General features: G+C 33.5%; 1 protein-coding gene across 2 annotated transcripts; it reads left to right on the forward strand.

Moving 5' to 3' along the window:
- Positions 1–1,025: 1,025 nt before the first annotated feature.
- On the forward strand, positions 1,026–11,964 carry LOC130805329 (coatomer subunit beta'-1). 2 transcript variants are annotated; one of them, XR_009040199.1, is made up of 26 exons: positions 1,026–1,282; positions 1,468–1,488; positions 1,589–1,650; positions 1,746–1,800; positions 3,372–3,408; positions 3,512–3,837; positions 3,928–4,059; positions 4,137–4,285; positions 5,003–5,071; positions 5,331–5,481; positions 5,587–5,652; positions 5,855–6,043; positions 6,301–6,441; positions 6,555–6,629; positions 6,755–6,931; positions 7,031–7,122; positions 7,209–7,325; positions 7,499–7,613; positions 7,684–7,755; positions 8,466–8,662; positions 8,761–8,854; positions 9,430–9,536; positions 9,637–9,796; positions 10,019–10,190; positions 10,587–10,655; positions 11,506–11,964. XR_009040199.1 is itself a non-coding variant. In XM_057670070.1 (26 exons), the coding sequence occupies exons 1-25, from the start codon at positions 1,280–1,282 to the stop codon at positions 10,604–10,606; spliced, it is 2,724 nt and encodes a 907-aa protein (XP_057526053.1). In that variant the 5' UTR covers positions 1,026–1,279; the 3' UTR covers positions 10,607–10,655; positions 11,506–11,964. The 2 variants fall into 2 exon arrangements, 1 of the variants encoding a protein (XP_057526053.1); XM_057670070.1 differs by having other exon boundaries at positions 10,019–10,115.
- The last annotated feature ends 1,764 nt before the right edge of the window (positions 11,965–13,728 follow it).

Below are 13,728 nucleotides of genomic sequence, written 5' to 3' on the forward strand. Positions count from 1 at the left end.
ACATTGGATTTTCATTACATAAAATTCCATTACATGATCAAATTCTTATACTTAGCTTAACATAAATAAGAACAATACAAATAAAACCCATGATGCAACAAGTACGAAACTTAACGCTTTTAGTGCATTTACATATTCTACAACTTTCAATTTCAACATAGCTTCACTTTCTTTCAACTTTGCATTCTTAGCCTTCAATTTCCTTATTTTGTCAATCAACATAGCTTTCTCTTATTCCAAACAAGAAGAAATTTCACTTGAATACTCTACATCTTTTTCCGACTTAAAAAATTTGCAATCTTGTGCATACATTTCAAACCAAATCATGAAACCCTAATTGATAAAGAAATTAAAAATTAACATAAAACAAAATAAAGCTATTGAAAAAAAGAAACTTACTGGCCAAAATGCACATTCATAAAACCTCTCACCAACCCTACCCTTGTTCCTTTTTTGACTACTTGTAATTTAGCATGAACACCATGTTTACATAAAGGAATTCCTTTTGCAATTGATATTCTAGATTGAGATGATGACGAAGGAGAATACATGTTAAATATCAAATTACTTTAGAGGTTAAAATGAAAATGAAAAAAAAATTAAGATGTTGGAAGAAGTAATTAAAATGGAAGAGCAAAGTGAGGAAATGAAGAAGATGAAGGTTGCTGTCCAGTATAAACCCATAAAACTGATGAAGGAAATGAGGAAGTGACCTTTTCTTCCGGTTATAAACCGGTCAGGTATACCAGCGGAAAACACATGTCAAAGTTCGTATTATTCATGGTTAATTGAAAGTTCGTATTATTGTTGTGAAATCATTGAAAATTAGTATTTTTCAGAGTAATTTTTTCTATTTTCTTTTTATTTTTAACTTCTTCTTTCTTCTAATATCTCACCAATAATTACTCGTACTTTACTTTATCTTTAAGCTCCAAAAGCTTATTTAAAAATTAAATTTTTGCAAAGCTTAATTTTTATTTTTTTATTTAAAAAACGTTTAATTGCTCCAAATTTACTACAAACATATTTACCGTTGTCCATGTCCATTATCAATCGATCCGTATTCGAATACACCAAGTACCAACCTCTCTTCCCTTCATTTCTCGTACCTCGGGGCGATTCAAGCTCCGCTTACCTGAGATCTTTTTTCCACTCTCGCATTCCCTCACTTTCTTATTCTACGATTAGCATTTCAATTCCGATTTCAATTTAATTTGAATTTCAATTTGGATAATCTTCAGTTCTAACTCTTGATTGTCGGCAGATTTCATCTGTAAAAATGGTGCGTAATTTCTTTCTCTTTCTACATTTCTTGCCAAGTTTAGATCTGATTAGTGATTCGATCTTTTTCGCCTTAATTCTCATAAAAAATTAGGTCTTTTTAATTTATTGCTTTGAATTGATGCATAAATTTTACCTGAGATCTGATGGAACTTTCGTTGTTTTCATGTTTGTTTCAATTATCAGCCTCTTCGTCTCAATATTAAGGTAATTTGCTGATTACTTTTTTGCTATCTGTTTGAGATCATTTTTGTTTGAATTTGTACTTATCGTTCATTATTTTAATGTTGATATGTGTTTTGATCAGAGGAAACTTGCTCAAAGATCGGAGAGGGTAAAGTCTGTGGATCTGCATCCTACAGAGCCATGGTGATTTTCTTCTCTATATTTAATGCTAATGCTGTCCTGCATTACGATGATTACGTTTCTAGTTTAATTAATTACAATGTCCATGGATTTTGCAGGATTTTAGCGAGTCTTTATTCTGGAACTGTTGTTATTTGGGACTACCAATCACAAGTACGAACTAAGATAATTATGTAGATACTTTGGTTGATTTTTGTAGCGGATAAATTCTGTAATAGATGATCGTGTTGCAGCAATTGATTTTGCTTAAAGTTGTATTCAAACGTGATTGTGGGTAAAATTGTGTATAGATATACATGAAGGGGTGGGGGAAATATATCATTAAGTGTGGTTGAAGGAGTGTCAGTGCTGTTTGATTTGTTTTATTCTCTGCGACATTGTGGCTACTCTGTGAAAGGATATGTTTAAATGTGGTTGGAGATTGATCTGATAACCGTGGCTATGTTGGGTTTGAGGCAAATCATTTGTAGTGGAAACACAATTGAAGATTAGTTTTTCTTTGTTTGGTTTGATGGAAAAATGGAGATTTTAGATGGTTTAGTGAAATACCCTAAAGTGTAGAGAGATGTTGAGAGCAAGGGCAAAACGAAAATGGTTTTGTATGAAAAAAATTCATTCCCAACCTAACATGTTTTTGAAAATTGTTTCCTTTAAACCAAACACAACTAATCTTTACACATTTGTGGGTGGAAAGTTTTTGCTTCTAGAAAGAATCGTCAAGCACTAATTTTATTTCTGTTCCATGATCAGAGTACATACCTCCTTTCCTACGAATCATGGTCTGTACAGCCAAATGGTCCAGCTTTTGGTTTTGGGGGGTCCAGTGACTTTTTGCATCCTATTTTTGGATGCAATGATCAGGCCATGTACAAGAAGAGTTAGATCATGTAAGAGCTTCTGCAAGGACAGGCAGAACATTGAAAGTGCGAATACCGAAGTTCTTGAGATGGAATTTTTAGAAAGTCTTTCTTTCAGTTTTTTTTGCTAAACTGCTAATACATCTATCTTCCAAACTCATCACGTGGGAGCCTCGTGTCATTAGGGTTTACTTATCACTATCCGTTCTTGATTGGTTATGGAGTATAATGGATTATAGTAAAATGATTTGCTAAATCATGTTTGCTTATTTATGTGATTTGGAAGATGATGTTTGCACTCAGAGGTCGATTGGAAATAAGCTCTCTGTTATTATGAGGGTAAGGTTGCGTACCTTCGCTTCTAAATCTCACCTAGCAAGGAGACACTGTAGTAATGGAATATTGTTGTACTTCTAATTATCCTTCTAAATTGAAACGTGCCCAAGGTTGTCGTTCAAATAAGATTTGTAGTGTAGAGTTTTCACTAGTTAGTTGGCTGGTCGACAGAAAATGTGTACTAATGCCAAGGTTTAAATGAAAAGCTATTATCTGTTTTGTGTCTTTTTTGAGTTTTTTTTTCTGATTACGAAAAGAAATTATTCTTAAAGCTGCAAACCATTGTGGATAATATTCGACACTCGTCATACATGTGCTGGAATCTTCATGAAGTTTTTTATCATCAGGGACTTACTATGTTGTGCTCACCATTTATTGATCCTTTATATTTTAGTTTTGTTGAAGTCTGTTTCTGTTTACTTTAAACATTTTGAAAGTGCTTTAATTTATATCAAGTTAATGTATAATCTTTCAGCAATTGTAAAATAATGATATTATCACTGACATCAAATGTGATCTGGTGTTCTACAGACCATGGCAAAGTCTTTTGAAGCTTGCGAATTACCGGGTAATTGTTGTGCTCTTGATGTATTTTGTTTTCATGTGATTACTTTGATAAGTACCATGATCTTTTTTTGATTAAATTATTGTGTTTCTGCAACTGTTTGCAGTTAGATCCGCAAAGTTTATTCCCCGGAAACAATGGGTTGTTGCTGGGGCAGATGACATGTTTATACGTGTGTACAATTACAATACTATGGATAAAGTAAAAGTATTTGAAGCACATACTGATTATATTAGGTGTGTAGCTGTGCATCCCACACTCCCGTATGTGCTTTCATCATCTGATGATATGCTTATTAAGCTATGGGATTGGGAAAAGGGTTGGATATGCACTCAAATATTTGAAGGGCATTCCCACTATGTGATGCAAGTCACCTTCAACCCCAAGGACACAAACACCTTTGCTAGTGCCTCCCTTGACCGCACCATAAAGGTATATTGAGAGTTTCTTGCTGTTTTATGCTTTGTCTCTGTATTGATATTGAATCTAAAATGATGTTGGTGCATTGCTTATACTGTTCAGATATGGAATCTGGGCTCACCTGATCCAAATTTTACTTTGGACGCTCATGTTAAAGGGGTAAATTGTGTTGACTACTTTACTGGCGGTGACAAACCTTACTTGATTACTGGTTCCGATGACCATACGGCCAAGGTTTTTACATTATTCTGGGGCTTAGTCTTGTTTTCATTGCTCAGTTAGCATCTAAATGTTTGTTTTCCTCCTTTCAGGTCTGGGACTATCAGACAAAAAGCTGTGTTCAAACTCTGGAAGGGCACACACATAATGTTTCTGCTGTGTGCTTTCATCCTGAACTTCCCATAATTATAACTGGTTCTGAGGATGGAACAGTTCGTATATGGCATTCCACTACATACAGGTGAAATTTCTATTAGATTCATAATTTTTTTTTCTAGTCATTGGTTTAATCTTGGAGGAATTCTGTTCGATAATTGTAGGTTGCACTTCATTCTCCAAGCCTTTCCTTTTTTGGTCTAGGGGTGCTTTTTTTTTTTTTTTTTTTTCATAATAGTCAATGAAAATAGTTATTTCTTGAGATCTTTTTGACTGCTTATTGTCCGTGATTGGTCTCCTAGTCTTTTAGTTTTTTCTCTTCAAGTGAAACAGACAAACTGTGAAATAAATTTTTTGGGGTTTGGGTTTCATTTGTTGAATTATAGTTGGAAATGGAATTGATGTATAAATGACACCTAGATCTTTTATTAACTTGAAATTCCAAAAGATAAGTAAAGTTCCTTGTTGTGGGGATGTGAGGCAAAGCACTTAGCAGCTGCTATTTTGAGGATTCTGTGCAGTATGAATAGCTGGATTCATATAGCTCGTAACGTCATTTTATCTTTTAACTAATTCTATCTATAAGTGTACATATTGATGCTTCAAGTGTACATATTGATGCTTTTCCTAATAATATCTATAATACGTGTTCACAGACATTTGAACTTGTCACTTATTTTCTGAGTTTTATTTGTATGGCTATTTATAGTGTTCAAATTGGAACTTTATGTTCTCCTGAATCTATAGTGCTTGCATTTTTACATTAAAACTTCTGTGTCTTTTTTCTTTGATTTCTTTGCAGGCTAGAGAATACTTTAAACTATGGTCTTGAAAGGGTTTGGGCTATAGGATACATGAAGGGTTCCCGTCGGTAAGCACTTCTTAATATTGCTTCAGTTTAATTACAACTTGAGGTACAGGTGTAATGAACATGATATTATACAGTAAAACTTTGTGTATTTTTATTTGTAATTGTACCATTGCTTATGAACCTCTTTTCTGTCCATCTATATTTATCAAGTAAAATACTTTTAACTGTGCAATGAAGCTTTGATGTTATAGTTACTTATTTGGTTATTCTACAGAAGGTATGTTGTTTCATGATCTAAATATTTTTCGATTTTATTTAGCGTTGTGATAGGATATGACGAAGGGACCATCATGGTTAAGATGGGTCGTGAAATACCTGTTGCTAGTATGGATAATAGTGGAAAAATAATTTGGGCCAAGCATAACGAGATCCAAACTGTGGATATCAGGCGTGTTGGTGCTGGTTACGAGGTTTGAAATCTTTGCCTCTCACTGTACTGGATTGCCAACTAAGATGAGTTTTCAATTCGAATTCTTTGATGGATTTGTAATTCTCTTGTCTACTTGTGTTCTTAGGTGACAGATGGTGAAAGGTTGCCATTGGCAGTCAAGGAGTTGGGTTCCTGTGATCTTTACCCACAGGTGAGGCATATATCCATTTAAATGGCATTATTTGAACTTCAATTCTGTTTTTTTTTTTGAAGGGATGATGATACATTATCATGTTACATGATATATGTTAATTATTCTGCTGTATTGAAGGTTTAATGTCAAGATACCTAGGTGGCACACCATTTTGATAAAATAGTTTGGTTATCTTTACATAATGACATTGATATTGCAGTACTTAAAGCACAACCCAAATGGGAGGTTTGTTGTGGTTTGTGGAGATGGAGAGTACATCATATATACTGCTGTTGCTTGGAGGAATAGGTCTTTTGGTTCAGCATTGGAGTTTGTCTGGTCATCTGATGGAGAATATGCTGTTAGAGAAAGCACTTCCAAGATCAAGATTTTCAGCAAAAACTTCCAGGTTCTTATTATATGTTTTGTACATTGTTGTCTACTAGTCATTTCTGCTCAGTGTATTGTATATTTCATTTGATGATGGTCTTGATTCTTTCTCATTGATTCCATGAGTTCAGAAGTTCTAAATCGCTGTTTCAGAGATCTCTGCTTTATGTTATAATATACCAAAACCTTGCGTGAATCTTAACTAGAATTTCCCCCATCTAATGTTTGATTCCAATAAGATGTTTGATTGCTGAGTTGGTTCATGGTGGTTTGCAGGAGAAGAAGAGTATCAGACCAACTTTTTCTGCAGAGCGGATTTATGGTGGAACTTTGTTGGCTATGTGTTCTAATGATTTCATTTGCTTCTATGACTGGGCTGACTGCAGATTTATTCGAAGGATTGATGTCAATGTTAAAGTAAGTGATATATTCATGTTGTTTTTATGTGGTACTTCATGTGGCTTTCAATTATCATTGTCCTGTTACAGATGCTCACTCTAATATCTAATTTTTTGTATTCATCGTCACAGAATCTCTACTGGGCTGATAGCGGTGATTTGGTAGCTATTGCTAGCGACTCATCTTTCTACATCCTCAAGTATAATGTGAGGACTGCGTTTTTGATCCTCATTCTCACTTATATCATTTTTTACACTTTCAATGTTTTTGAAGGCTTATATGCTGTGAGTGCTTCTAAGCAACAGTGGGTGTGACTATTTATTGATTACAGCGTGATGTTGTGTCTTCCCACCTGGATAGTGGAAGGCCGATTGATGAACAAGGTGTGGAGGATGCCTTTGAGCTTCTACATGAAACAAATGAACGTGTGAGGACAGGAATATGGGTTGGAGATTGTTTCCTATACAATAATTCCTCCTGGAGGCTTAATTACTGTGTTGGTGGTGAGGTATAGCCAGCTAGAATTTAATTTTGAATATTTGTTTGTGGGGTCACTCAACTAGTCTTCCCCGAGAAATTGCCTTGACGTTATTGTTATGATTTTCAGGTAACGACAATGTTTCACTTGGACCGTCCAATGTACCTATTGGGCTACCTTGCAAGTCAAAGTCGTGTATATCTTATTGACAAAGAATTCAAGTAAGCTTTTATGAAACCTTTTATACAAAATTTTTAACTGAATCACCAATTCCTTTTAATAAATCATTAATACTCTTTTCGTGCAGTGTGATAGGATACACATTACTCCTTAGCTTGATTGAATACAAGACTCTTGTAATGCGTGGGGATTTTGAACGTGCCAATGTAATTTTGCCTACAATTCCAAAGGAGCAACATAATAGGTCAGTTTTTACATATAAAATTATTTTGGAGGTGTTTTTCATGCCCCATCTTTGCGTGTCAAATTTTTTGAAACAAAGCATGAGTCGATTTCAATTTTTTTTATTTCCAATTGCTTTTTTTGACAAAAGTATGCTGTTTTTTACTGAAAAATTTAACTTGTTGACATTTCCAGTGTGGCCCGTTTCCTTGAATCACGTGGTATGGTCGCAGAGGCTCTTGAAGTGGCAACTGACCCTGATTATAGGTTTGAGCTTGCCATTCAGCTTGGCAAATTAGAAGCTGCGAAGGTATATGGTACTGGATATACTTTGTTGAACACAATAATTCAAGATTACTCATTGTGCATGTTTTGTGCAGGAGATAGCTACAGAACTTCAAAGTGAGTCAAAGTGGAAGCAGTTGGGAGAATTGGCCATGTCGACAGGAAAGGTAATCAATATTAGTATTTGTAGTTCAAATAAAATTCTTCATTTTGTGAGAGTTTATTCATGAGAACTGAAGAATGTTCTACCTTTGGACATCCTTTAAGGCTATTGATTTACTCCTCTTGTTTCCCTATTGATGTTCTCATAAGAAATGTTAATTTTTAAGATGGTGGATTATTATTTTATTTAATAACAAAGTTAATGGAAAAAGTGGAGACCATGAGCATTAAATTTTTTGTAAAATAAAGTTAGTAGAAAAATATGTGGAACACAATTATTAAAAAATGTTTAAATAAAGCTAATGGGAAACATGTGGGGACTATAAACAATATAAAGATGTTAAAATAAAGTTAGTGGAAAATATATGGGGCCATAAGCCTTAACAAAATATTAAAATTAGGATGAACAAGGTGAATTATGTCACTTGGAACGATCCAAAATGACAAAGTGGAAATCGTTTAGGGTTGGAGGGAGTATCATTTGTGGTAGTGGGAATTTGGAAATAGGAATGAAATTGGTCATTCTTGCCATGTATTAGACCTGTAATTTGTATGAAAATATCTAAACCGTAAAATTCATATTAATAAATAAAAATGGAAAGCATTTTTGAAACCTGATCTGATCATATTGATATTGACGAGCTATTAGTTTTCAGAGTTAGTTTGCTGGAGTTGAAAATTTGTTTCTTTGGCTCATTGTCTTTTCTATGTGCAGTTTGAAATGGCAGAGGAGTGCCTGAAGCATGCAATGGATTTTAGTGGCATGTTGCTGCTTTATTCTTCAATCGGAGATGCTGAGGGAATCGCAAAACTTGCTTCCCAAGCTAAAGAGCATGGAAAAAACAATGTTGCTTTCCTATGCTTGTTCATGTTGGGTAAGCGGGAAGAATGTATTCAGCTATTGGTAGACAGGTATTCAAGATTTTTTACTTTAAAAATTGCTTATGTGAATGTTTTCTGTTTGTCTTCGCTTCTAATTGATGTCACACTGAACTTGATTCTTTCTATAGTAACCGAATACCCGAGGCTGCTTTGATGGCACGTTCTTATCTTCCTAGTAAAGTTTCAGAAATTGTTGCATTATGGAGAAAGGATTTGAACAAGGTTAGTTGTTTGTCATTGCATACACATCTGTATATTTGCTGCTAAATAAATTAAAAGCTTGACATTTCATTCAGTTTGCTGTTTTTTTTTAAAACTTGAATAAATTTAGAAATTTGCATGGACCCAAATTATGATCTGCCTTTTTATAAAGGGTCTGATAGGAAATTTGGGATACATCTTTGCATTCCCCTTGATATGATTGGTCTATAAGTTTATGTAAGCATGCTGATACTACATACAAGACATTGATAGTCAAATGACTATCCATTGAAGTTAATTATAAAGACAATTTGATTGGATATTGGATCCTTAGAAGAGACAATTAAGGATGCATTCATTAAATCAAGTTGTTGTGCAAGTTCGTCTCCTGAAAGTAGTGTTAGTACATATAGTTTGTATAGTTTCCCTAAAATTAGAAAATTCAGGTAGTGGATCTGTATAGTCATTGTTTACGGATAGAATGTTTGGAGTTTGACTGGTTTAAATTTAAGCTACACTTATTTATATTAATGTATCAATTGTAGAACTGGTTTGGTATTGTTTTAACCCCATAGGCTCATATGATGTTGCTATAGGTTAATCCAAAGGCTGCAGAATCTTTGGCAGATCCTGAGGAGTATCCTAATTTGTTTGATGATTGGCAAATTGCTCTTGCTGTTGAGTCCAAAGTTGCTGAAACAAGGTAAAATTATTAAATTTTCCCTGTTTTGAAACACTGATTATGGATTAAGTTAGTGATGAACTACTCACTGAATTCATCCACCTTTTAACAACTTTTGCAGAGGCAACTTTCCTCCTGCTGAGCAATATTTGCAATATGCTGAGAAATCAAAAACCGATCTTGTTGAAGCTTTTAAGAGCATGCAGATAGAGGAAGATCAACCTCTTGAAAATGGAGACACGGACACAGTACACGTAGATACCAAGCTGCATGTTGACGAGGTATTGGCATTTTGTGTATTTCTTAATATTTTGATTTGTTCCGTAATCTCAGAGTTTTTACCGTACATATGATTCGTGGAGAATGGCTCGATCTTTTTGTTATATCTTTTGCCAAATTCAGAGTGTAACTTCAATGTGATAAACTGTTAACCTTTCTTGGCAAATTTTCTATGTAATTTTATGGAGCAATCCTTCTCATGAATTCCAATGTTTCATGAGCAGAATGGAGAGGATGAAGGTCAAGAAGAGGGTGTTGTTGTAGATGCTGATTCTAACGATGGTGCTGTGCTCGTCAATGGTAACGAAACTGAAGAATGGGGTACGGATAATGACGGTACTCCATCAGCTTAGGGCAACTGGTTGGGCCAATGTTGAAATCCAAATTTTGTCTCTGGTGATTAATAGACATTTTCCTTTTCTAAAGTGCAGTTGCTGAATTTTCTTTCCTTGACCTTGTCACTGCTTTGACCCGAGTGGTTTTTTTGTGTTATTATTATAGTTTTTGTTTTCCACATGAATGCATTGAATTTTCTTGTTAACGTACAATTTGAGTGGTTGTCAATTGTTAACGTACAATTTTGAGTCATAGTTCATCAGTCATCACTATGAGAAAAAGGTGGTTCCCTCCCTCCATAATTTGTTCTAGAATTGACTAAAATATTTGCTCGCTTTCGTACTACTCTGCTCACTAGTGTTGCTGTCGTTTAATTTATGTGCAGAGACATAACATCCTATTTGTAGTTCTTTACATTAGTATGTGGTGTGACGTGTGCTTGTGTTGATATTGCAGTGCTTACTCAACATCCATAAAGTCCCTTGTGAAACTGCTGGTTTTGACTCTGTACATCCTTGCTTTGAGGTAAGTATTTAACTTTTGTGAGCCTGTCTTTTGTTGTAGTGCTGTAGTTTTGTGGTAGTGCTGTTGTTTTTCAGACAATGTTCCATTACCCCAATAGTATGAAGTGACTCCCTAGGCGAGTCAGAGGATCAAATGTACTCAATCTTACCCTTGTAAAAGGTGGTTTTTGATAGACCATTGAATGCAAACATTATTATATGAAGCATCACATAAGTAAGCACACATGATATTATGATAGTGAGAATTTTACTATAGGGTATTTTGGCTAATGACTTTTTTGTTGACTTTTTATTTTTAGCTTTTTGGTTGGTCAAACAGCCAAAATTTAAACGAGTTGAAGAACTAGTTTTTAAGACAACTAAAAAAGTTCTATGACTTCGTGAGTTGTTTTTTCATTGACTGTTGACTTTTTAATTACTTTTGAAGCATCACTGGTGTTACTATCGTTTAATTTATGTTATAACTAGTTAAACACGCCAACTGAAACAACAAACACCCCTAATGTTAAATATACTCTGAAGCCAAAGGACTTTAAATTTGTGGCTACATTGAGATTGAATGGACAATTAGCATCTTTTATAGCTTCTTTTACAAAAATATGATTCACATGGATGAACTCTTGATAAATAGTTCATATTTTTGATTCAAAATGAGTCGTATAATCAATCTTAAGTAAGGTTTCTTTAGAATAATCACACTTGCTGATCCTTGCAAATATTTGTTATACAATGGTGGATTTGGATCGTTTGCTGTTTTCCATTTCTCTTTCCAGATCCATCGTAACCATTTTGATTATTCTATATTGATTGTACAATATATTAACAATACCATTCATCTATTCTTCTTGCAGGTTTTTGTGCGAGTGGTTTTACAGCACCTGGAAATTCCAATCGAAGGCCACATTCCAGATATATATTTTCGTTTCTTAGTTATTTTTCATAGGACATTCTTTGTGGCCGCCTTCGTACTATCCCCTAAAGTTACTAGGATCCTAAAGACTAAAGTATAATACAAATTGCATTGTGAATGTAGAAAGCTTTTTTTGTTCTCATTCGATGTAGTATGTCATGGTTAGAGCAGTCCATTACACATCTGATTCAGTACAAGGATATGGTTTGCAAGTAATCCGGCTCAGTTTAGTGAGATTTCTAGAGAGGCTTGTCGTCAAAGCATTGCCGGAAAAGCAGAGCTGATTATTGTTTTGATCCCTTTCTCTTAGCGTGTAATAGAGTTTTGTTCCATTAGAGTAAGTTAATAAACTTGTATTTTTACTGATTTGTTTAATCACAAATTTTCAAATTTTCAAGCAGACCATCACTATTAGGTTGTCTCAATAGACAGTTATTGTCTTAAAGTAAGCATTTATAACCTTATTACTTTAAGGTTATAAGTGGTTACTTTAGCATTTTACGTGAAAGTGAAACCGTCACAACATAAAATTTTTGTGCTCGCTCATCTTTTCTTTCTTTACGCTATATTTGGATCGGAAGGGAGGGAGGGACAGGGATTGTGTTTTTCTCATTGAATATCAACAAAATAAGAGAAGGAAAATGGAAGAAAGAGAACTGGAAGAATGAGTCCTTCACGTTATAAACAAAATAAATACTCTTAAGTTTTAACATTGGGAAATTTTATATAACAATTTATCCACTTCTTCCCTGCGTTCACCTCTCGTGCCAAAAATGTTATTCAAATACAACGATGAAATTCACGAATCAAACCTTTTCAAAAGTGAAAATATTCGTAAGGAAACTGTTCCTCTTACTTTTTCTTTCCTTTCCTTCTAAATAAACTAAGAAATATTCTTTTGTAATTTCCTTTTCTTTTCTTTTCCTTCCATCTCTTCACCCTCGTTTTGCGTCTCTTTTTGATCTTTATCCAATAAATTGTTAGGAATTTAGATGGCATTTGGGATGAGGAGTGGAAGGAGAAAAATGGGAATATAATGTATATGTTAAGAGTAATGGTAATTTAAAGGATTATTGTCATAAGTTGTTTGTATAACTATATTAGGGAAACACTTGAGTTAAATCTATTTATACATATACAATTTTTCTGATTAATTTATTTTTTTTATTATAATAAAACGATGTTCCAACAATATTGAGCAACATCAGAAAATAGCTTGTTAAGGTTCATTTTTTCTTGATTCTCTCCTTAACAAATACATAATTCAAATGTTATTCTCTACACATCCTCTAATAAAAAAAATTAGAAAGTACAATCAAATTAATTTCATGAACTCAGTTTCAGTTACAAATCATTGTAGATGCCATTTGTGATTCCCTCATTTGAAGTTTCAAAAGTGAACAACTACAACTTATCGAATCGAAAGTTTTAAAAGAAGGCTTATCATACCGTGTAGTTTTATTGAGTTTGTAAATCAGATATCACGTATGAAGAAACTATTAAATATTACTTCTCCGTTTCATTATACTTGTTATATTTGACTTTTTACTCAATTCAGTGCATTATTTTGATTATTTATATATTTAATCATGCATAACTAAAATCATAAAAAGTTAATATTATGAAAAATATGTTAGTAGATGATTCAAGTAAGATCCTTTTCACTATATTTTTTCTAATAAACATTAGCCGCAATATATAGAATAAAATTTAACGTGTTAATAATCATAATATAGTAACTAGTAAGTATTTCAGAGGAAGTATATATCGTCTTAAGAAACAAGTATTATATTGTCAAATCTTGATGGTCAAGCCAATATATGATGTAAAATTGCAAAAAAGAGATTGCTAAAATCTTTGAATTTACTTTGAAAAGTTTCTTGATAAGTTAAATCACCTATAAAAATATGATTTTTGTAAAAAAATACTTAAACTTTTATTTTATCAAAAGCTACCTAAAAAAGTTTTTCCTTAATTAAAGACTACTAACTAACAAAAGACATGTAAATCACCGTTATTTTAATATGTGTCTATTAGGTTATTTTAAATCTTCACCTTCATTCTTTTTCTAGTTACCTTCCTCTATTGAAATTCCCTTTTCTAGCTACTCAAAGATGAAGGATTCTTCATCATAATTCACACCACGATATTACTATGACTTTTC

The sequence above is a fragment of the Amaranthus tricolor genome, chromosome 2, assembly GCF_026212465.1.
Source record: "Amaranthus tricolor cultivar Red isolate AtriRed21 chromosome 2, ASM2621246v1, whole genome shotgun sequence".
Lineage (NCBI taxonomy): Eukaryota > Viridiplantae > Streptophyta > Magnoliopsida > Caryophyllales > Amaranthaceae > Amaranthus > Amaranthus tricolor.